The sequence below is a fragment of the Anopheles funestus genome, chromosome 2RL, assembly GCF_943734845.2.
Source record: "Anopheles funestus chromosome 2RL, idAnoFuneDA-416_04, whole genome shotgun sequence".
In the NCBI taxonomy this organism is placed as follows: domain Eukaryota; kingdom Metazoa; phylum Arthropoda; class Insecta; order Diptera; family Culicidae; genus Anopheles; species Anopheles funestus.
In genome coordinates, this window is record NC_064598.1 from 50,667,005 (window position 1) to 50,691,922 (window position 24,918).

A 24,918-nucleotide genomic window follows, 5' to 3' on the forward strand; every position below is an offset into this window, starting at 1 on the left:
AAGAAGCAAGATCACAAGAGCGAAGAAAAAATCGAACTGAAGTACAAGTATTGACACAACGAAGGGATTTATACAATAAAAGAGAAAGGAGATATCTACAGTGTTGATATCGATTAACATTCAAAAACATGTTAACAGCGGAATTGCACCCTCATCCATGGATATTCTAATATTATTTTCGGATGATTGACACGCTGAATAACTGAGTTCATGTTCTTCATAGAGACTATAGTCCGCTTTATTTTCAAAATTTACTTGTTTTAGAAGATATCTTTTAGAGAAAATATCAAGGCACACGTGCACACGTTGAAAATACGCATTTTCTTGTAATAATGTTCTACTATCTACTGGAATTCCCATCTTGGGCACGTTATCATAACTGAAATGTAATTTTAAAGTGCTAATCAATGTTAACACTGTATATAATTCAATCTGCCGTCGCAGAAAGGCTGACTATCAATTCTTATTCATATAATCCTAGCTGGTAGTTCAAGGATAAAGAGCATCGTCTACCTTTTACCTGAACTTTAATACAAAAACGAAATATTGTTGTGCTAACACAACGCAAAAATAGCTATTTTTCCGTTGGTTATTTTTAACTAAATGAAAGCTTTCGTTCTGTGACGTAAGTATCACTGTGAAAAAAATGTTCCCTTGCCGCGAACATCAATAAACGAAAGCCTATTGAATCGATTTATTCTAACTCTGCTACCACTTAGAATTTCTATAACTTTCTTACTCCTATGTAAGGGTAATTCAATAAGCGTGCGATGGGCAGCTATTGAATAACATTTGAATTTTCATTTTCTCAGGGCATTTTACGTACTCTCGGCACTGATGTAGCATGCATAGCAGTTTGATTTGGTTGGTATAATAACGGTACTCCTCACTTGTGTGTTTAAATTAACTTTAAACGATAACCAGATATTAATGAATCACATTATCCAACGTGCTCTATACCACGAGCGAAATCCTGCGTCTGCATTTTGAAATTCAGGCAGACAACCGCATCCATGACACGTTCTATTATATCCTGTTTAGAAGATATTAATTGTTTGTGTATTGATTACACATGTGCTAGGATCTTGAGTGTACCCACAATTCTCTCGTAAGATCGTCCAAATAGATCTCCAAAATTTAAAATATAACATTACATCTTGTTTGACTTCCGTCTGCACGTAAAACTTGTTGAACAAGCAAAACCGAACCTAAGTCCGTAAAAATGTTATCACACATAACATTTTGATAAGGAATGAATTTATGCATACTGTAACTACATGTAAGCTTCTAAATAAACTATTTTGAAAGGTATTCAACAATGGCCGAATCCACCAGTACTATAATACTTCCCTTATACCTATGCTGTTGTTGCAGTGTATTCTGCTGAAACAAAGAATACATAAAAATGGTTTCCCTGGACAATCAGCACAGAAGGTAGTGACCCATTTAGTTTTGGGCTTGGGCATTCGCTCCGATTCCAAAATGGTCCTGTTAAAACAAGTTACGCATCTACTGCGTTGCGCAGGGGAACCGCTGCTCTTCTTTAGCTCATGGAATTTGTTCACAACTGAGTTATCGTCCTTGCGCTTCTCCCGGGAGAGGACAGTTACATCTTTCCTTCCCATCAGCCTTGTACTGTTACGCGTAGAAGTGACGCTAAGAGTTTTTGGTGTAGCATTGTCAACAAGTTCGGACAAATTCGTGGCGATGGAACTGGCCTCATTGACATTAGAACTGCGCAAAGCTAACTGGAAATTGTCCATTAACTCGTCCTTCACAATGGTATCTTCTTCTGTCTTGATCGTTTTTAATAAATCCATCCTAGTAGCGGAATTGCAAGCATCTACACCAGTGGACCGCAATAGTGATCCTTGATCTGTAAATGTATAATTTACAGTAAACGACAACAGCATGAGATACATGAACATTGTTTGTAGATGCTTGTTAAGAGTGGAATCAATAAGCTAACACGATTCATTATAAGCAAATAACTTCGTTGCTGATGTTGCAAATAATAAATCAATACACTGGTCACTTCACCAAAGGAACTGTATTTCTGCTTACAAAACCAAGCTACAGTTACAATGCCCAAACCTAACACGTATTTACTTCATCATGGATGCAAATCATTCGTATCTAGCTATCTTCACTTCAGGGCGTGTCCATGTATCAATAGCATCCTAAAAATGAAGAAATATTTGTATCGAATGACAAATATTTTCAATGAATCATAATGTAAAAAATAAATCCAGAAGGAATGCGAAATGCTTCTATCCGTTTAACAATACTTGCAAGTGAGAGCCGTTCCGTTCTTATTTCCGCAATTCAATATTACTGTTTTGAGCGTGCTCCCCTCCCCTCTCAAAGTGTTATACTTACGTGTTTAACCACAATCTGCTTCATATCATCCAAGTTATATGTTAGAAATGAGACGCTTGTTTCTGTGATAGGTAAATGTAAGTCTCTCTTACTGCAGTAAGAAATTCATTGCTTTGATTTGCAATTGTCTCAATAATTGAAATGCCGATGTCACATATGTGGCTATCAGAGTATAAAGAATTCAGTTAATATTTCAAAAAATTAGAAACGAACATTTACTTATCACACAACATGAGCGTAAACGAGGTGAAAGTCTATTATCTCGAAAATGATAACCTCGGAAAATTTCTCATATGTTCAATCATGTTATTCTAACCTTAAGGCTAAGTAAAAAGAAAATAAATTTCATACCCACCTGCTACCTTTTTTTAACAGTGCAAAGATCCTGGACCAGATCTTTTCATCCTTTATAACTTCAACACATTCCTCAGGTGTGGCATCAGCTCCGTCGTTTAGCTCCATAAATTGAGCAGGAGTAAAGATGTTCGCAGCGCTTTTGCCATAGGCGCATCTTTATACTTACCAGTATTATTGTTGGGTGCCATCTAAGGCATATCCTTAACATTCACAATTTTAACTGCACTGAACATGTATTTGAAGATGATCGTCATCTTTTTTTCTTTTTATACGCCAATGAAAAGCGTCCCGAAGTAAAACCGTAACGCAAATGATGATTGAACAAAAACTATAACGCGAATGACGATCGACCCGAATAAAAACTATAACGCGTATGAGAAACGTTCGGAATTAGAACTCTATGTGATTTTAAATTATCCCGTTTAAATCATAAACACGTTTTATCGAAACACTATAAAGGAATTCGTGATTTCCGCGCGAATCAATATCGAGCTTCGAATAAAATTAGTTAAAAATCCGAACCACTAATAAACGCGTCATGATTTTGATCTCTTGGATTATCCCGGAAAACAAGTATAACATCGTACGGATGAAATCATAAATTAAATTATTTTTAATTAAAATATAAAGATAAATCGCACAAGTTGACAGCTTAATCATATAGAGTATAAATGTATACATTTGAGCATATACAATTGAAAACATAATGTAATCGTTTATAATTGGTTTTAGGAACCAGAACAACCTATTAGGACTGCATTATCATACAATTCGTACGCATTAATACTGCCCTGATAGACTGTTGCAAGAAAAAAGTTTTGCCAACAATAACTTCTCTGGCCTTTCATATAAATAAAATTGACCATATGATATTAAACCAAACCAATGCAGCCACTTTCGAACGGCTTGAAAAACGATATTTTAAAAACAGGTTTGAATGTATTTGATCTTTCCCCGATAAAATTTTTACATACCTCATATAATCACTATTATCCTGTACAGCTTTGGAAGGACCATACAAAACCCGAACACCAAACGTAGAAGAGACTCTGTTGGACGTAACACTCACGGCACATATTATAGTAAACGCGCACACACGAAACTTATTTAAAAATTACATTTCATCATTGCAAACAGTACTAGCGTGTACTGACCAAAACTAACGCAAACTAGGGTGAAGTCATGATTAATCTTCTCACTATGCACCAATATGTATCTTTTCAATTTCATCTTCAATATCGTCTGTTCACTTCGTACGGATAACGTTGATCCTCCGAAATCATATTTCACATCCTTTTCCAAGATTGCGCACACACACTGATAATGACCATTCTTACACTTCTGGTAATTTTTGCAATACATCCGTTTTATCCCACCGTAAAAAAAGTAAAATGGGAAAAGATCAAAACCCTTCAAACCACTACAGCCAATGAGAAGTTTTCGACAGCGCCACTGATTTCATGCTCGTTTTAAATCAATATGTTTTATACACCTACCTTGTGTCGATTGTTCCGTGCCAGTTCCGCCGTCCGATGTATAAGAATCCACAAATCCAGATGCTCCAGGTTTCGCTCCATCCTCGCCTTCCGTTAGATATGATTCTTCATATTTGCCCATAGCCATGTCTCCGTACGTTTCATCTTCAACGTAGTGTCCGTCATCATCGCCATCTCCCTGGTCATGTTCCGATAGTTTGTGTTCCTGTTCCGTTTCAGCATCAACCGTCTCGATTTCAGCGGTCTCATCGGTATAGTCTGGTTCTGCCTTTGGATTTATTGATTCCATTGGGAGTTCAATGTATTCCGGTTCGATCACTTGAGCAGGAATTTGTTTCACTATTTGCACTGTCTGTACCGTCTGTGCTTGTGCCGGTGTGTGTGTGTTGTCTGAAGTGTCCATTCCGTCGCTACTAGCACTGATCGAAATTTTCGGGCGCTTCATCGCATGGCTTGTAACACCGCGCTGTGACATGGTACGTTTTTGAGAGCTAATGTTTGTCTGTGCCTGGAGTTGCTGCGCTGACACATGATGAGATGTACTGGCTTGTATATGTACTATTTTATCATCGCCACTTTCTTCCGACTCTATTTTGTACGATTGAACGCGATTTCGCTGACTCTTTATTCGTTGGGAAGCCGCTGGGACGGTGGTAGAAATACTGGCTGTCGTCGCAGGGACCGCAGAAACTTCTTCTTTGGCGGGCGACTGTTGTGGTGGTGCGCTGTCGCCCTGTAACCGAAATAAAAAAAAACATACATACATCGTTGTCGTACATCTTTTCGTCTTCTATAAGGCTAATCGAACGAAGCATTTACCGTTTCTGTTAATCCTTTAATTTGCAATGCTTCGGCGGTACTGATAAAGGCGGGTAGGGCATCCTGTTTCACGTTCACCTCCCCACAGTACATAAACTGTATGAGATCCTGAAGTGCCGCGTGGGTAACATCTTTCAGGAAAACTGCAATCATACCACATCACCCAAAAGCATTATTAAAAACTCACAATAAAAAAACTCCGTTTGAGGAGATTCTGCGCACTAGCTTCTCTTTGCTAATCGATATCAAGAATAGTTTATTATTTTAGTAATATTTTCTTAACTAGTTAAGAAAACCCTGGTATCTTGTGCTAAAAAATGATAATAACACATTACTCCAAGTCCGTTTAATAAACTATTAACGATAACGATGAAAACAATCATAAAATTAAGTACTTACCGAAAGCATGTTGATTCTTAGGCATCTGGTTAAACATTTTCCGAAAATACGGAGAACATACTGATAACACTAAACGATGTGCTTGTACTAATTGGCCTTCGGCAGCCAATGTCACATCCACCAAATCGCCACGCTGCAGCGATTCATGAAATCCCGCTGATAAGTTGGAGTTGAAATTATTCCAACACAGAGAGAATTGCTCATCGTCCGCCATCTTGGACGACGCTACCGTTTCCCGCTTCACTCAATGACGCTATGAAATTAAATAGAAAAATAGGAAATATCACTAAATTGTTCATTTTATTCAACAGTCAAAGTAAAATAATGAGCATGAAAGAACTGAGCAAAATTTTTCTTTTTTAAACTAAAGTTAAACTCAAAGAAAAGAGCCCAAAATCAGTTTCATTACTTGACATGGCGGCGGAAGTAACGCTACGCAAAAGTTACGACGTAATTTCAACTTAATTAGAAAAAAGATTGTAAGCTGTTTCACTGCAAAAGCGAAATATCAAAAAATTTATGCAAATTGTTTTCAAATTCCTTCCAAATCAAAACAATCGACCAAACTCGGCAAAAGCACTCGAAATACAAAGAGCTCTCGAAAAAATGTCCTCCGCGTCGCTTTCGAACATCCATAAATCGAGCACACTGCACCGTTTAGCGCCGCCATTTTCCCGACATCGATTTTTCGACCAAGTGGTGAAAAAGTAATATGGCGGCTAGTTTGGTATGCGGTAGCGCTAGCGCTACGCCGTGGGGACTCTGGCACTGCGACCCAGTTTCACTCAAATTACAACTAAACTACACCGAATTTCATGTTTTTCTTCACTATTTCTGGTAACTTACCTGAAATTCACCTAATACACTGAATTTTGGTGAAATTTAACACCAAGTCTTAGAAATAAAAAAAACTTCACACACACGGACAGTGCAGCGACGGCGTCCAACCCCTAGCACAGTTCTTTCACAAATGGCGCTGATGGCGTCGGCTTGCTACACAGTCCCCTGCACAGCACAGGAAGAGCAGTCGATGACAGTGCTCGTTTGACAGCACCAGTGTTGCCATCAAAATTGTAGCACGCCAAACAATTCAAACTGCTGAATAATTATGTATTCAATGCTTTTTTTCGTTATACTCTGCTCAAAAGTAATAACTCACAATTTTTATCGTAAATATTCGCTCAATTTAAAAACATGGCTATAACTGCGTTTGCATTGAAGCTTCCATTGTGATAAACAACGAGCTGCATTTTTATTTTTGAAAAATAACGGCCATAAAAAATTTCATTTTGCATTCAGCAAAGAGCTTCACAAGAAAGAGCTATACTGCACACATGCTAGGAAAAAAGAGACAGATAGCATTTGTCATGCTGTGTTGTGCTGCAACGGTTGAAACCGTGGCTTGGCTTGGGTCGATCTTTGGTTGGCGCCGGTTATTAAAATGAGTTTTCTACATAATAAATATGAATGACCGATATCGAACTACCGTAAGGCGTTTTTCTATCGGTGAAAGAATTATCAATGGCTAATGAAATTTTGCTACCGAATTATATATTTTGCACATATCATTACTGGCCATCGAACCAATGTATTTTACAAAAAAAAACCCTAAAACCGTGATAAGATCGACAAGAAATTAGATTATTTTGGTCATGTTTTTAATTCTGTGCAAAAAAGCGACCTTTAAAGACGTCTGTCATATTCTTTCTGAAAAACACACACGCACACGCACACAAAATGCTTATCAATTGCATCAGAGTTGCGTTGCAACCAGCATTGCTCGCAATTGTTTATCTTTTCCTAGTGCCAGGTTAATTAGCCTTTACCGAGTTGGACAGTGTCTGTTCTAACCAAATCAAAGCACAATACAAAACAGCGGCCGTCAAAATGATGCGATTGTTAGCGTCCTCGGTTGTTGCGCAGAGTGGTTTGGCACTACACATCGCCAAAACAACATCGTTCTCCTGTTTTCCCTCGTTTTTGGCAGGCATACCGGCACGATCGATGTGCAGCGCCGTTCCGATGGTAAAGGAGCGCCAGCTGCAAATCGGCTCGAACTCCGTACACTTCGTTGAGGCTGGCAATGGAAACCGTGGCATCATATTGTTGCCCGGTGCGCTCGGTACCGCTTGGACGGACTTCAAACCACAAATAGAAGGTTTGCCAGCGTTACTTCCACATCATCGAGTGATTGCCTGGGATCCACCCGGTTACGGTAAATCACGCCCACCGGAGAAGGAATTTACGGTCGACTTTTTCGAGCGCGATGCAGCAGCTGCCGGTGAGCTCATGCAGAAACTAGGCTTTCAAAGGTACAGTATCGTTGGCTGGAGCGATGGTGGTATTACCGGACTGGTGCTAGCAGCTAATCATCCGGATCGAGTAGAGAAGCTGGTCGTTTGGGGATCGAACTCCTACATATCGGACACAGAAGTAAAAATTTACGAAGGTAAATAGCAGCATTAACGATGGTATTGTGATGTCAGCAAATAGTTTTAGCTCACTAACGATTGGACTTAAACGATTTTTAGATATACGAGATGTTCGGAAGTGGTCAGCAAGAATGCGAGAACCGATGGAGCAAGTGTACGGCGTAGATCACTTTCCCAAACTATGGTCGGCCTGGGTGGATGGATTGTTGCGTATTTACCACGAGCGCAAAGGTGACATTTGTTCCGGGAAGCTGAAACACATTAAAGCTCCGACGCTGGTCGTACACGGGGCAAAGGATCCGATGATCATTCCCGATCATGTGCCTTATCTACTAAATAACATCAAAAATACTGAGTAAGAAGATTCGTTTTGGAAAACGCTAGTCTGTTGTTAATTTAGTTTGTTTTCTATCCCACAGTCTGCATGTGTTCCCCGATGGCAAGCACAACATTCATCTACGCTATGCAAACGAATTTAATACTCTAGTGGCCAAGTTTATCCAGGGTTAGCGTATGTGAATTGGGTTGTTTTTCTTCTGCTTCATGTACCGTTGCAGTCTCGAAGGCTCTGTTTTAGCTGTTGATTGTTCTGTTATTTTAGTCTTAATACTCTATGTAGCGTTTAATTTGGATGAAATTCCTCTTTTGTTGAAAGATAATTTAATGTTTTCAATGATGGCGTTTAAATGTTGATGGAATAAAGAAAAGAGCACGATGATATTGTAAGATCGGGAACCCGATTGAAAATACTGAATCTAGCTCCACATTTCTTCTCGTAGTAATGCCAACATGTTATTGCTGCATCAGCTCAAAGTTTGTATGAAATTTTAACAAAATAAGGAAACTCGACACGATAATGAATAGCGTTCAGGATGGAAAAAAACACAATAAAACATCGAAACTTCATAGCATGCAAAAAGTAACGCTGAACACTCGCGATGTTTTAGCAATGGAATGGTTTGTGTCCTGAAGCAGGGGTTTGTGTCTTAGAGTGTAATATTTTGTACTAAATGCTAAAATTGTACGAATTATGTTACCACAAAGAAATGGGGCCTTTTTTCATTTAAATTAATATTATTATGCATTTTCGTTTTTGTATAATTTAACAGGAAATTTCTCAAATATTTAAAAAAACTGAAAATATTATACTAACAAATTATGCGTCTGTTCTAAAAAAAATTGCGATCATACAACAGTTTCGGATGGGCTGCAGTTACATTTTGTATGATTTTTTTAATGCAGTGATCTTTTCTTAACGGTCACAATCACATATGTTTAATTATTTCAACTAGACATCTCTTAGAATACAAAACATAGCTTAAAAATCTAACGATGGCAGCTCAATTGATCTATGGTATTGAAAATGGCGACAGGGAAAACATGGGACACGGAGGACAACCGGAATGGTGACAAAATCTATTGCAATCATGTAATACAGTTAACATCAGCAACGCGTGCTCCATTTCCACGTTCAAACGTTACACTCGGGTGGTAGAAGCTGTTGATCGCGAAACTTTTCACATTTCGGTGTTGTGAACGAGCGGACAATATCGTAACCCGGAGTGTTACGTCGATGTCCTCCTATTCGTACGCCAGCCGTGTAGCGGGTATTGAATTCCAACTTGCCGAATTCATACGCATTGCGTCGCAGAACAACGTCTTGCCATTGGCTGCTAGTACCGGTAGTTCCGCGAGCTAAGGTGAGACAATCTCGATTGCCGCGGCAGATGTGTACTCGATAGCGGCCGTATCCGCGCTCGGACCAACTGAGTCGTACTGCGAGGCCTGATCTTCGCAGCGCAAACTGGTACCGTATTGTGCCTGTCGATGGCATCCCATTAGCGTTCATCCGGTTACCGCTGGTTGCTGATACTGGCGATGAGTGTAAGCCTTCTTTAAGGCCTGGATGGCCTTTTGTCCGTCGATAGCTGGCATCACCCATCAGCAGGTTGTCCAGATTCAGCGGACTTCGGTCCTGACCGGATGCCGTAGAAGACGTGTTCACCAGCAAATGGTTAGCAGCTGATTTGAGTCGCCGCTTGCCGTAAATACTGATCGCTTGAATCTGCAGATAGTAGTAGCGGTCCGGCAATAGACCCTGAATGTCATAGTGTCGGACAGGCTGTAAGGAATTAAGGAGTTAATGACAAACTATGAAATACCACCCAGTCGCATGTATAACTGAAGAACGCTGAAGAAGGCATTACTTACGGCCGAAATAGTAGCCATCTCCTTGAACAGTGAAGAATTGTCCGTTTTCGAACGATTGCTAGTAAAGTTAAGGTAGAGACTCCAGCTGAGTTTATATTTTTCCACTGGAAGATCGGAGCGCGGCAAACTCCACGACACACGGCACGTATATGTTCGATTTTCGTTCAATTCTAGCGAACCTACGGTGAGACTTTTCGGGGGTTGTGGCGGCTTTGGCCCTGGAAAATGTAAGACATTGAATTAGGTGGGAGGATTTTTTTAAAAATTATGCCTCATTTCACATGGTAGTTGAATGTGTCAAGTGTACTAAGAACTACTGTTAATAAAATACCGTTTAATTGACTCGCAATCGCCTAAAAGGTATGCAAAATCTGCATTTAACCTCTATTTCAATAGTGCAAGAAACACTACTGCACAATTTCATGGACATATTTTGGAACCGCACACTCAAGACACCAAGCGGTGTAATCATACGTCTGTCCCGTATCATTTGCTGTACGTACTTTTGCTTAGCTGAAATTGGCGCGACGGTGCAGAGTAGCCACGAGTGCCCATCCCGTTGACAGCAGCGACCCGCACCTGATACCATCGGCCTGGCTTTAGCTTTATTTCCCCTACGTAGCGTTTGACCGTGCCTAGGTTGTACTGCGTGAACGTTTCCAGCTCATGTAGCTGCCAATCGTTCTCCATCTTGTGTTCCGCATACGTGGTGCCAATGTGAAACCGTGACTCGATGATGTAGTACGTCGGGCTCTGTTCGTTCTCCACCTTCATGTCCCACTCGATTTGGGCGGTACGAAATACACGAGCCATCTCCTTTAGTTGCACGTGCGTCGGTACAGAGGGCAAGCCCGCCACCTGCTCCAAACCGTGCGGGCTCTGGCAGCTGTGACCGCACGAATGTTCGCAACATTTCTCCACACCCGGACATTTGTAATCCAGCCCATCGCAGGTGTTGAGACACAAGCTATCAAGTTTGGTGGGTGGCTTCGGTGGACAGACTCCGTACTTTTTGTACGCCGAGTTTTCCAGATAGTTGCGCATACACTTGCTGTAGCACTGTTCGGGAAGAAGAGACACAGTTCATTCGGATGGTGCTGTGGTTCTGGATTGCATATCAACAATACTTACCGATTTATCGTAGGTACAGTTTGATCGACACCTCGCAGTGAGCAGATTATCGGTGTCGTTCATACTAACTAAGCTAGAAGCGAAAACAACTAACGGAATGTAGAGAAACAAATGGTGAACTATCGCTAGTTTTAGCAGCATTACTTTGCCTTGGAGCATCTGCAATAAAGAAAAATAAAAGAAAACCCATTATAGAATCGTTACAAAGCTAAAAAGTGAATGTTTTTCAAATTTCTTAACATAATAAAATAAACATTGAACTGGATTTCCTCAAAATATAAATAAATATAATAAGGCAATTAAAAGGGATAATTAACTACAGAGGTGTCATATTGTTGAATATCGTTTTAAAATCGTCTCATCACGTTCGTAGAATCGGTAGACTAGCAAAGAAGATTTTAAATTCGGATTGAATGAACATATCTTCAGAAAGCAAGACTGTATCCTCCATCATACTCCAGGAGCTGGATGGAAAATGTTGATGGTTCCATGTTATTTCCTAGGGCAGAGATTTGTCTATCAACTCTTCGGTTAGCAACCTAGAAGCCATTCTAGATACGAGGCACTGAATGGTTCAAAACTCCATTCCTGTATATAAACCGAAATGTTGTTGATAGCAGCAAGATCATCGATGTGCAGTCGTCTTGTATAACAGATACCTAGCTTTGATACTTTCGTCTAGTGGAATTCTAAATAGTATGCAACACATTTAAAGTACCTAACGGCTCTAAGACATAAAATATGTCCAGAGTTTAGAAAGGAAAAATAGACGACGAAGATCGAACTCGGATGAGTTGTACAATAAGCTTAATACGATCCTCGTAATCAAAAATTAAGACCCAAGGGAAGGCCCCTTGGTGTATGTGGTAAACGGTGCCGGTTCCACACGACAGGGATGGGTATCAAATCCCATCCGGACCGTCCCCCCGTAACAAGGACTGACTATCCGCTTACGTGGTAAAATAAATCTAGTAAGCCAGAAACTAAGGACTGGCGTGACCTTAGAGGGCATTAATCCAAGAAGAGAGATAGAGAAAAAGAGAGAGAGAGAGAGAGATAAAGAGACTCAGTAAGTTAGTATTCGAAGATTTGTATTATTGTAGAGAAAAATTAGTATTTTTCTTCAACATGAAGTTCTGACATTTAGCTATTTCACATTAGCTATATTATCACATTAGTTAAAACAAAACATTCCAAAATTTTATGGCTTAAATTTTGTTATTTTTTGGCAATTACACTTTGCAGAGTGCTATTGCTTTGTACAACTCATCGAATGTATGCATCATCTCACCTGGTCTGTTCATAATACAAGAGCAAGTGAAATACTTCAGCAAAGTTTTTGCAGAATAGATACAACGTGTAATAGAGTATATTGAATAATTGTAAAAATATATCACTTCCAGTTAAACGTTTAAAGGTCTACAGAAATTTATCGTCAAGATTGCATAGTACAAGTAAATATTGCCTTCTTCCTCATATATCGACGCGCTTTGCTGCAAACTTAAATGCGTCGACATATTCAAAAGCATTGCAAAAATGTCTGCAACCATTCTTTATATGTTTTTTTTTGGAAGAATCAGTTACCAGCAATAGTTGCATTTGTGGACAAGTTCATGATCGGAGCCAAAACCTTAGCGTACATTCGGGTAGACACGTTTAACAGGAACAGGAAAACAGTTGCATCATAAAGTAGCTGCAACGGCACGCGTTTTGTCATACCATACTGTAATAGTGCACCGACTGCATATAAATTGTAAGCAAAAAGAATGAAATACGAAATGTATAAACAAGCGTACGAAAAGGTTCCCTCGCACCTAAACTGCACCACACGCGTCCATAAACGTCACCTAGAAGCCCATAATACTGGACTCTCGAACCGGTAAAAAGGTTAAATTTAATAGCCTCATTTTCAGCGTTTTGTGAACATCGGTATTCGCGCCCGGGTCGGGCTCGGTGCGCTAGAAGGGGACCGTATGGCGTGAGAAAAAGACTGACACGACTACCGAAGGGCTCGACCTCGGGTCCAGGATACACTTTACCGTAGAGGTATCACTTGAATCTTCCACGCCCTTGAGCGTGGTCAATGCGATTCATTTTACAGCAAGTATGCAGACTTTGACAAGCAAAAACGTAAGACAAATAACTGGTCGGATTCCAGCCACTTGCCTCTTGTTTGCACTCTACTCTTGCCCAACCAAAGGTAAGGGTATGGTGTATAAAGATTTCTTCTTAACGATTTTTTTTATAAGCTACATTCGTTTATGTGTATTTAGTTGCACAAATTAGTGCAAAGCGATGTTAAAAATTCACCTGCCTGCGCACATTTCTTCGTCACCGTAACGGACAAGAACTGTACATCGTGCCGGGCACTGATGGAAGGAGGATTTTATGTGTTTAAGTTAATTTGAAAGTTGATCGATACGATGTAATGCAATCCATTGCAGTTTTTAGTTTCATTTATGCGCGTGGCCAGTGGTCAGTGGTGTATTTTAGCAACCGTTCAATGCATTGCGACGCTGTGAAATAGCGTCAATGGTCAATGATTTAATTAAAAGCAACAACAAATGAAAACGATTCAAAAAATGTTTGTTGCAACAATAAACCTGTTTCGTTGATTTTTATCTATCAAGTAATTAGCAAAAAAAACATAACATGAATTCTAAATAAATGTGTATGAAACTTCTCGAAAATTATATTCACGTTTTATACATTATTTGTACTGTGATGAAATTGGTTGAGCCCACTTAAAAGTGAAATGACGTTCTTTAGCTTAATGTTTATTCTTTTTTAAGTTTGTAAGTTTATTTGGTGAAACTAAGTATTTATCTTTTGTTTCTGAAACTGAATATAAAAAAAAAAACATTGAGTTGGCAAAATTTGCCTGACACATCTGACCGTATAATAATAATTTAATAATAATTATTATAATTTAACATAAATAATCATTTTGTTTTAAATCTTATTTAAGACCGGCCAGTCCGTGTTAATAAATTCACATTAATAATAAAATCAAAGGTATGATTTTATATTTTTTAAATTTATATTTTATTTATTTATATTTTTATATTTTTATGACAGTTCTTTTCACAAAAAAATCTACCCTTTCGTAAAAAGTAAGGTAAATCTAGCTCTTAAACACAATAATATTACATATTTTACATTTTTTTTTCTTATATTGTGCATTTTACATGGATCGATTGTATATTTTAGTTTTTCGATATGTTTAATGATCACGATCGAGTTTAAACAAAAATTGTATCATATTCAAATCATATTCAAGAAGATTTACAGATTTCAACCATGAAAAGAAGGATGATAAACAGCAATATGTACATGAAACAAGAAACCGTAAAGAACACTCATTACCTTCGTAAGAAAACAGACAAACAATAATAATGGTATCGAAGGAAGCACCCGCCCATTGCCGGTGGGAGGGCCCTGATGCGAAAAGAAAGTCATCCCTTACCTTGACCTACTGAGGGTGGCGTTTGGTTGTTCCTTTGGCACTGCGGCACACTGCAACGTGTTGTATGTGCTATTGCATTGAAGCCGCTGTGTTCGGCCTGTGTGTGTGGTCTCTTGCGTTTCTTCGGATGCGCTTGCTACTACTGCATATCAAATTCCCCACTACACAGAAAATTTGCAGATAAACCTTAAGCGAAACCACCCAGCGACGTTCGCGGCGGCGTTGGCGGAGATGAACTGTGATGAGTGTTGTCTTGTCTTTCGGGTTGCTTTTTTTTTCAATTTATTTCACGCCAATTCAGCTCGCACCATTCATCGGAAACACATGGGAAACAACCAAAAATTGCGTCGATAATTAATTATACTTTACTGCACAACACTGTACGGTTCACTTCACGCTCAAACAAACGCTCACACACATGTATCACCGATCCTCGGGTGGGAATGCATTTTTGCTTTTTTAACGCATCGACTGCTTTCACGACTGCTGCGGTATCGTTTATGGGGGTTGCATAAACGGACAGGAACAGCACGTAGAAAGTGTAAAACCCTCTCGTCATCAGGTTTGTGCAAAAAAAAGGGGTCTCTCCAGCGCATAGGACGTCCGGTATAGGTTTACCAACGCGAAATGACCACTTAAAGTAAGTACACACTGCAATTAACGTGGGTTTGTTTAAAACATCTTTCGACAGGAGGACACTTTCCATGCTTCGCACGGTGCACAGTGTGCGTTTTCGTTTCACCACGCACTGGCCACTGCTGCATCGTGATTGATCAGCGTTCGATGATGATGCCACTAAGCCGTGTTTGTGGCATTGTACACCCTCACGTTAAGCACAGCACAGCACCGTGTCCTCAACCCAATCCAACAGTACGGCACTCAAACACTCTAGCTGGAACCGGGGTTGTCCTTAAGACTTTCGCACCTGGCACACAAGAACCGTTCCGATCCTTATCGGAAATCCTCTGCTGCAACCGACACCTAATTATTCATTCGCCGGCTAATTCTGCACGTTTGTCGCTAGCTTGCCGTTTGCTTGCTTTTGTGTCTCTCTCATCTCTTCGCCCCATCATCGATAGGAGCAACAACACGCCTGAAGGCTTTCGGCGATACCGCACACAACCAACCCGAAATGACACGGATCGAACCGATATACTAACGAGCAAACCGGCGGCGAGGCACAGACAACATGCCAACACACACACACATACACACACAGATTGCATCCACCACGAATTGCAACTGCGAGCAGACGTGCTGACGGACACAACCGCGAGGCCCCGATGTCGATGGCAGAATGAAGCCTTTTGGTGCGTGGTAGCTCCAGAGTTGCCCAGTGTTGCTCCTGCTGCTGCTGGTGCATTAGCGCCACTGCTCATGCAAACGCAGGTTGTGTGTAAATATGAAACCGATACGTTACGCACCGGACACGATTGCGCAATGAAGGTTTGGTGGTTTTTTGTTACAATAACTACAATTGGTGAAATATTTGTTTTCCTGTAGTATGTACATGTTTAAGACATTCTTTTTAAATTGTTTTCTTAATTAAATGTTTTAGCAACTAAACTATTTGCTATTTAGTTTTGTTTCCAGTATAGCATTTCGTGCAAGCAACACGTTTTTATCTCTTTCGTCTAAATAAGTTAATTATTAGTTGTGTTTTTAAATTTTTATTTAAAAGCAAATGACACCTGACTCACTTTCCGGTTTCATATTTACACACATAATGAATCGAGAGCGAATTTGTCAACCGTATACGCTCAGCACACCATTAGTTTGCTCCCATTCTTGTGCTCACAGCTTCTCTATTCTATTGTCTTTTTCTCTCAATCTCGCACTCTTTCGCTAGTGATTTGGTTTGCATTGATCTTAATCATCGTCATCATCATCGTCATCATCGTCACTACATGATCGTGCGTGTTGGTCCTTCTTGCTCTCTTTGGTATAATGTTTCTTGCTAAATGATTACCAGTTTTTTTTTAAATTCTAAATGCAATCGTTTGATAATTTTGATCGCAAGATTGTACAATTGTTAACATTAAAATGTGCACATTTTTTACAAATACAGGGAAAAATGAGCTCCTTTTTTATCAAAGCTGTTTTGGTAACACTCTGAAACAATATGTGGAACGAAGTGTTTTCAAAGATCGTCTAGATGGTGTCTGGTGTTACAGCACGTCAGCAGGCATTCGTTAGCGTTGGGTGGCATATTCCGGAAGTTTTCAAGTGGCGTTAAACTGGTGCTTAGAAATAGATGAAATCCTAATGGGACAATCTGAGTAGTCTCGGAGGATCGTTTTCACAGACAGTCTGGTCTGTCTGGCGAAGACGATATACAAAAAGTCAGTTTTTGTTTTGTAAAATGATCATATTTTCTGTAGAGAGGAGGATAAGAAAAACAGAATGCAACAATGCAAAACTTTTGTATAATGTTCTCCCACAAACGAATATAGGGTTTGATTTATTGCTGGTTTTTTATACGCTAGAACAGTGTATTACAATGTTTACGTGTTTCATTTCTGTACAATATTCAAAAATTGCTACCCAGTCTAATGTTTGCCTACTTTATTTGCAGCTTTTAGTTAGTTCACCCTCCATGAAAAAAAGCTCACAACTTCACTAAAACGTATCTAGAATCGATTATTGCGCTCCTACCTTCAGCCCGTCCAATGTTCGCCATTTAGATTGACAAATTCTGACAGCACAGATTCACAATTACCGCATACCGGTAATACGGGGCCCACAAGACCGAGCGCCCGATTGATTGATGAAGGATCGATTCGAGCAACGTGCGTTGGCCTGCCACTTCCACCCTCTCGCATCGTGACCGGCGTGCAGGAGTCACAGGTGCAGCATTAAAGTGCAGCAAGTAGCACCGGTTTGCAAGATCTCGTGTGCTGACGGGACAACCATTTTCCGATCCGGTTGATGTTTGACAAATGACACTCATAACATGCTCGCGTACCCATGTTTTACCTTCACCATGCATATGGGCTGAGATAGTGACGGATTTCCGTTGCATGTTTTAAATCGCGTGTGTATCATTTTTACCACTTTTCAGCGGATTTATCGAGCGTAAAGGGGGTTCCGTTTCGATCGTACGCCATTGCTAGCCACCGTATAAGAAAACTACACGGATAAGGCACTGCGGATGCCTTCTAGCTGTTGGGGTTTTTGAAATATTTTAAACTTCAATTTGTCCATGACTTGCATAAGCGTAATCCGTTACGATTGGTATGCATCGGACAACATTTTGAACGGACCAACGAACCAGTGGCACAGCAATGATTGGAAGAGTGAAGAAAAAAATCGATTGACTACTACTTGATTGATACTACTTCCATTGATTGACGTTTTGCGGTTAGCGGTTAATAATCAGACCTAATCAGATATCGTTACATGTGTGTGTGTGCCTGTATGGTAACATAGGAAGGAGTTTGGTTTATGAGTTTTAATTAGATTTTAAGAACTAGCTAGCAATAATATTAAAGGTAGTGCAACATTTCAAAACTATTGAGCAGACATGAATGAAGTATTTTTCATAAAAAACATAATAAAATAATCTTGGAAGTGGAGTGGAATTGATGGAATTGATAATATTTTTCTTCAATATAATCTTAAATATGTTAAAAGTTGATCTATTTTTATATAAGCCATATAGTAAATTAGAAAATCTTGTAATTATGGCTCCAAGAATTACAAAACCTCAAAAGCTTTACAAAAAGAATTGAAAAAAGGAAAATAAACCATTAAAAAAGATATATAAAGAGCTACAAGCTGTTTATATCCTTAAGAAGGTATTTTTGATGTCTATTTTTTCATTTCACTGATCAAAATTGATTATCATTATTGACGGTCGATATCGCGGTGTTAGTGGATCGCTTACCGGCCTGCGAAATACGACAAACCAGAAATCAATGCAAAGACAGTTACCTTCCAGCGGCCAGGGTCTAGGGTCGCCAATGTGCCGGAAAAGCAAAAATGGCTAACAGTCCCTGGTTTCTGGAGACGTTTACAACTGCGGTTACTGAAACGTTACGTCAAGGCAGGAATAAATCAACCGCAACCCGGCCCCGAACCCGGCTGCGATGAAACAACTGCGGGAAAGTGACTTCATCCTCACATGCGTTAGAAAACGGTCCTTGGTTGACGCCAGGGCCAGCAACTTTTGCAAAACCAAGGAAAAACCCGCCAAACACGCCCTGCACAACCGATGGCACATTGGTCACTGACCACGCGAGCGGAGGGTGATTCTCTTTCGTTTTTGTCTTTATTATTTATTCCTGGTTGTCGACAATGGAGTTGCCGTTCGATTGCATGTGCACAAATCTTAGACATTTACGTGTGTCCGGTACGATGTTCGCACCCTGTCGGATGGCCGGCTAGGAGGTAGTTGCCTAGCCATATAAAGTGTCAGGAAGCCCACGGTCGTTTGCAGTTGCGACCGACTGCAGAGCTGTGTGGGGTGACATTATTGTTAATTTCAAACATCGTTCTTTATAATAGGGTTTTAGCTAAAGTAACTTTATTAAAACCAAAATTGTGCCGAACTGTTTTTGAATATTTTTTTAGGAATTAATGTAAGAAGCTGCTGTGCATTAAGCTGTAATTAAATTTAACGACATCTGTATGTGCTTCATACTAGCAACGACCGCACGGGACGTTATTGAAGTTAAACAAACCAAACCGCAAACATGCACGAACCTGTAATTTCCTGATCAGTAAATCCCCAATCCTTGACCACACATGCAACGGCACAACCTTTCCTTATTTGATGGTAATGAACTTCACGAGATGCAAATGCAGTATATTTGCTTAACCGTGAATCATTTACAGAAACGGAATGGATCTGGTGGGTTGTGTTGTTCGTACTGCTTCTTTACTCATAAATAGCATCATTTTTGTTGGGACCTCTGTAGAGAAATGTTTGAGTTCAAGTGACAAAGTCGGCACCATTCATTGATTTTGTTCAAGTTGAAAGAGAATTAGAATAAACCGGGGCCGAACTGGAATCCTTCCCACTCTAACAACATTTTATTTCTGTTTTGAACTTTAATTCAACTTTCTCGACCGACGCATTCGATTGCCAACAAAAACTAATAAGTTTTAATCAAAAATTGTACATGATTGATATTAGTTTGTAAAATTTCCAGAAAGTGGCAAGGAATTTAGATCTGGCTCAAAATACAGGGTTTTGCGTGTTTATCTTGCAAACTTGAAGTCATTTCTGGATTCTTTTCAATTAGTACTAGTATGTACCGAGATAACTTGAGCTTACACTGACTCATTGAAAATCCAGAATCATTTGGACTGAATCAGCTTCTTTTTTAACAAAATGCTTAAATTTCGAAAAAAAAGATCTATCTAGGGATGAGATATAGGGATTGAACCGAAGAAATGGCTCTGACTTGTCCTGATGTCCTCAAAAACTTTGTAAATTAATGACCCTGTATTCTTGTTCAACTTAAGAATGGAGAAATAGCTTCAACTCTGCCACTTAAACTCGACAACCTTTTACTACATGCAAAATTCCGAGTTTTTCCGAGATCCTACTTGGTTTTCGATTTTCACTGATACATAAAGTCAGAGATATTTCTGGATTCTGTGCAAAGCTTAAGGTGCGTCAGTCGTGAAGGATTGATACTGAATCAGCTTCTGTTAGGCACACTTTGCATTTTTCAAAAGCTTCGATCATCATCATTAGAAAAGGGGTAGCGTAATGATCGTAGGTGGAACTGTAGTTCATTTGGAATAATAAATTAAACGGAATAAAGAAACTCCTTTCAAACATGATTCCAAAAGCAACTGAATCAATAACTATCTAAAAATAAAAGAAAAAAATTAGTCATCCGAAAAGATTAGAGAAAATCCTTAAATTGTAACCGATTTCAAATTCTTCTCGGCACATTCTAATTCTTTTCGACTTTACCAGTTGAAAGCCCTGTAAAACTGAATCCGAAGTAATCGCAAATATGTAGCCAAAATTCATAACGTGTTACAGTTGAATAGTTACGAATATCACAAGCGTTTGAGCGATATGAAATGTTTCATTACATGTACGTACGTAGTTCCTTGGTCGAAGGGATACTAAGCCTTCACATGGTACAAATTGCGGTGCAGGAAAACCATAACCATAGGCTCACCCGTTACGCCATGTTCGGGTGTGTGTTTGATGTTGGAAAAATGGCCACCGGCTAAATCAATCGTCATCCGTTTGCCGATTGCACTTCAATCATAACCTCAGCCACGTTCTTGTCTTGTCGCGACCAATGTGGGTCGCATCGCAAACTGTTTGTGTGCATAAGGAAATTAAACGATTCCTGCTACGAATGAATGTGCATAAATTGCTTCCCGAACCAAAAAGCGGTTGGCACGGGTGGAGAAAGAGGAAGAAACAATTCGACGAGAAAGCGGGCAGAGAGTACATTGGTTTATTTGGAACACTTGGCCCCTGGGGTGGGCTGGGTAGAATTTGCTGTTTATGTTGCATACGCCGGGAAATGATGCACCGTACCGGGTACTGGGGTTGCTGATGATGCTGCAATTTGTGCAATAAAACCATCGAAGCGATTGGTATGCGAGAGATTGCCGTGTATTTATTTTTTTCCTCGTTCCCTGCTGCGTCCGCCCCCCCCCCCCCCCCCCCTTCCCGTTGGGGAGACCAGTGACAAATGGATGCGAAAGAGTCGATTTCAAGGGCTAAAATCTGCAATCCGCTCAACATGGATGTCTCCCACGTGTGTTGACACAGGGTGCTCCAATACACGTGGACGACGGTAAAGGCGGGGGGGGGGGGGGAATGTTTTTGTTTGTTTTGATTGGCACATCTGCATCGTGTGCACGAGTGCTGCCAAATGGGGTTTTGCTTTCCAAGATGAAGGTGGTGGATAAATCGGATGAAAACTTTTTCATCCCCTTTTTGCCCGTACATCCCGATCCTTCGGCTCGAGTTTTACCCATTATTATTGAAATGAGAAAATTGTGCAGCTTTGTTTTAATTCCATATCGGCTCTAACATATCGACAGCAAAAATGATGGACAAACGGTAAAATGTAGTTACGATTGCTTTCTAAGCAACGATCGGGTACATTTCAGTGACCCACATTTTAATAGCTTTGGTCCGAAAACATGTGGTACAACTCTTGAGCCCGAACCCAACCAAGCAAAAATACCCATTAGTCATCGTTGTACGCTACTGCAATGTTTACCCTTTGCCTGTTGGTTTGTATGCAATTAGGGTAAGAAGTATTGGACGATTTTTTGATGTGCTTTTCGATGTACTCTGTGTGGGTTCTGAGATGGCGTTATGGTTTTATGAACGTCTACAAATTCAAGGGAGCCACAAAAGGCGCGATTAATTTAAATAAAAAATACAAATATGATAAAATGAAATGCATGTTCTTTTAATTCAATATTCAGAAGAATGGCCTTGGCGTATTATGGTCACCACTATTTTATTACAGATGAATTATTTTTTATCCTTCTTCTTGGCTTAACGACATTGAAGATCATGCCTGTCTTTTCTGGCTTACTAGACTTATTTTTAGCACGGAGCCAGATAGTCAGTCCATGCTACGAGGAGACAGTCCTGATGAGATTTGATATTCCTGTACATACACTACCCATTATAATTATTATTCTTTTTTATAAGGAACGGCTTGGTCGTATTGCTATTATTAATTATTATTATTAATACTTATGCCAAAATTCTATTGCCCCATCGAAAGCCCTGCAAAACATTATTTCCATGATTGAAATACTTGAGTTGATGTACAATTTCATAGTTTACATAAATCTGCTTCCTTGCTTTGAATCGAATTCAGTAATTTAGTAATACATATATTTACAACCGGGGAGCTGCCCGGTGGTGCATATGATAAACGGTGCCGGTTCCACACGATAGGGATGGGTATCAAATCCCATCCGGACCGTCTCCCCGTAGTAAGGACTGACTATCCGGCTACGTGGTAAAAATAAGTCTAGTAAGCCAGAAATAGCCGGCGTGACCTGTAAGGTCGTTATAGCCAACAAGAGAGAGAGATATATATTTACAACAGTTTACAAGCTCGAGATGAGATCGAACAAAAACGATTTATTTTAATACTTTCTTAATGCCATAATTGTGAAGCATCTTCTGTAAACAGCAGTGTTTCAGTTGAGAAAATTTAAAACAAAATCGATTTAGATTTACAAAAACTCTAGAATGTAGAAAAAAAATTTTTCAACACATGTCAAATGATTTAAGCTTTGCCACTTGAACTCCAATACTCTTTAAAACAAAGCTCCCCGAAAGGATTAAATCTACTTCAATCGTCATAATCATATAATGAGGCTTAATAGAATTTAGTTTCGAATATATTTACCGGGCATACGAATTCTATTAGAAAAGCTGGAAACTACTTTTAAATGGAACAGGAGCACGGCAAAATGAATCTTTGCCACAATTCTTTAAACTTTTTCAAGTTCAAATTGACTCTGTACAAACTTAAGCAATTCAAGCCACAAGTTAAGTAAAATTGATACATAAATAAATTCATGTCTAAAAAAGAATTGCATTTGACGAAGATTTTGCATATCTGCATTCTACTTTAACTTGAAATGTATTCCGAAACGGTTCCGACTTTAAGATTTGAACTCGAACCGCCGGTATTTTCTCTTTCTAGAGATAATTTGGTATATTCGTTGGTCAAACTAGCTATTTCATCGCGGAATAGGTAGTTTTGTACTATTTTTTTTCTTATTCTTGGACATCTTACAAAGATCAAAACGGTGTTTAAACAAGCGATGATGCATACTAATATAAACTTCTAAAAGAAAATTTTAATTCCCAATGTAAAACGAACACTTTTTTGCCCCACAACGAAGTACGGATGGGAAGACAGTAAACAAGTGGTTAAAATTAGCTAACATTGGTCTGGCGGCGAACGGAATTGTGATGGCAACAATACAAGGTAAAAGGAAATAAAAACCGAGAGTGATGAAGGTTAGAGAGTTAGAATATCGTTAGCCTTGAACTCGAACCTCGACTGCACCCGTGAAAGCGACAAGGGGCCGGAACGGTTTGCAAAACGAAACGCAAAGAAGCAACAAATGCAGCAGAAGATCACCTGAAGCCTCCCTTTTTGGAGCCACGTCAAACACATTCCAACCGCCGTCCCCAAAGCCGTACCCGTACGGGCAGAGCAATCGGGCCGGGTCCGTAGCTTTAGCTTTTCATTTCGCCCATGTACGATCAGATTGCGATCGACCAAAGGAAGGATGCGACCCGGGCGGATGAGAAACAGAAAGAGAAACAAAGATGCTAACAAGGTGCGGAGGAAGCGGTGCAAAGAGAAGCGGACTGTGTCCTGGATGAGACGATGCACTTGACATAGCCGTTGCTACCGTTGTTAAACCCACTTAATCACACAGCCCCACACACACGCACTACGCTCGCTATACAAATGGTGTCCCCGGACGACCCCGTAGTCCCGATGGGCACCCTTTGTAGGATATTTCTGTGTGTGCGTGTGTGCGCGCGCGGTCATGGGCCCTCGAGAATGTGTAGATTCCCATCGGTATTCGCTGTCGGGGCTGCATTTCCGAGGGCGATGATGTGCACGCAAGTTTGACGTGCGATGATGAAGAAGATCGTCGCCGTGTAGCAGTCGCAACCAGAAAGTGGTCATGTTCTAATTCAAGGTGATAGAGAGTGAGTGTGAAACAAATAACAGAATGGAGATAAAACGAGACAGAAAATTGGGTAAAATCACATCCCCATCTAATGCTGTCAATCATGAGGATGCTCTCGTCTTTCACCTTTAATAGTCAGAGGTGTCCAACATTGAAGAATTAATGCCACCAGACCGGGATGCTAGCAAAGGTTGGTTTGTATTAAAAATTAATGTATTCAGTGTCACTTAGTCGACCTTATATCCATATTCAAATGCACTTAATTTCACACCTTTCATCGAAACGAATAGTATTTGCGTGCAAGTAAAAGTATATTTGACGCGTCTGTGCTATAAATCTTCCGTTGAAAGAAGGAAGAAACCATGGAACCAGCCTGCAGGAGCAAAAATGCCATCAAAAAGTGGCTGGTAGCATCAGCAGCAAACAATCCACACAAATGATTTTAACACGTTGGATTGTAATAATAGCCGGTGGAGCTACCTTTGCATGCACCTTTCGGTTGAAGGAATGTTGAGGAATTAATAACGCAATTGGAGAAGAGCGGCGCACAAACCTT

The 24,918-nt window shown here is 39.9% G+C and overlaps 3 protein-coding genes across 47 annotated transcripts in view; 1 reads left to right on the top strand and 2 right to left on the bottom strand.

The window, feature by feature from the left end:
• LOC125760639 (modifier of mdg4-like) overlaps positions 1–6,450 on the bottom strand; it is a 41,755-nt gene extending 35,305 nt beyond the window's left edge. For 30 of the 45 annotated variants that reach the window (XR_007418029.1, XR_007418028.1, XR_007418030.1 and 27 more), the window contains exons 1-4: positions 6,297–6,448; positions 5,451–5,703; positions 5,052–5,194; positions 4,233–4,965 (exon numbers count right to left, since the gene is read on the bottom strand). Coding sequence is in view for 40 of the 45 variants with exons in the window: in XM_049420967.1 (XP_049276924.1) it covers positions 4,233–4,965; positions 5,052–5,194; positions 5,451–5,664 (1,090 nt within the window). In the remaining 5 variants the exon portion in view is untranslated. Of the gene's footprint in view, positions 1–213; positions 1,877–4,232; positions 4,966–5,051; positions 5,195–5,450; positions 5,704–6,296 lie in introns of those variants that run through there. The other 15 variants (XR_007418027.1, XR_007418026.1, XM_049420954.1 and 12 more) reach the window with 3 other exon arrangements.
• Positions 6,451–7,188: 738 nt separating this feature from the next.
• Positions 7,189–8,664, top strand: LOC125760655 (valacyclovir hydrolase). The gene is made up of 3 exons (XM_049421015.1): positions 7,189–7,899; positions 7,982–8,237; positions 8,302–8,664. The coding sequence occupies exons 1-3, from the start codon at positions 7,338–7,340 to the stop codon at positions 8,390–8,392; spliced, it is 909 nt and encodes a 302-aa protein (XP_049276972.1). The 5' UTR covers positions 7,189–7,337; the 3' UTR covers positions 8,393–8,664.
• A 377-nt stretch (positions 8,665–9,041) lies between these two features.
• Positions 9,042–15,986, bottom strand: LOC125760646 (anosmin-1). The gene is made up of 5 exons (XM_049420999.1): positions 14,691–15,986; positions 11,225–11,383; positions 10,597–11,152; positions 10,094–10,311; positions 9,042–10,004 (listed from the first exon to the last, which is right to left on the bottom strand). The coding sequence occupies exons 2-5, from the start codon at positions 11,381–11,383 to the stop codon at positions 9,354–9,356; spliced, it is 1,584 nt and encodes a 527-aa protein (XP_049276956.1). The 5' UTR covers positions 14,691–15,986; the 3' UTR covers positions 9,042–9,353.
• Positions 15,987–24,918: the final 8,932 nt, after the last annotated feature.

Excerpts from the sequence above, each read along its gene's own strand:
- LOC125760655 (XM_049421015.1), top strand. The coding sequence starts at position 7,338 with ATGATGCGATTGTTAGCGTCCTCGGTTGTTGCGCAGAGTGGTTTGGCA. Across the intron at positions 7,900-7,981 it reads AGAAGTAAAAATTTACGAAG|ATATACGAGATGTTCGGAAG; the intron begins GTAAATAGCAGC and ends AACGATTTTTAG. Across the intron at positions 8,238-8,301 it reads AATAACATCAAAAATACTGA|TCTGCATGTGTTCCCCGATG; the intron begins GTAAGAAGATTC and ends TCTATCCCACAG.
- LOC125760646 (XM_049420999.1), bottom strand. The coding sequence starts at position 11,383 with ATGCTCCAAGGCAAAGTAATGCTGCTAAAACTAGCGATAGTTCACCAT. Across the intron at positions 11,153-11,224 it reads ACTGTACCTACGATAAATCG|TGCTACAGCAAGTGTATGCG; the intron begins GTAAGTATTGTT and ends CTTCCCGAACAG. Across the intron at positions 10,005-10,093 it reads AGATGGCTACTATTTCGGCC|CCTGTCCGACACTATGACAT; the intron begins GTAAGTAATGCC and ends AATTCCTTACAG.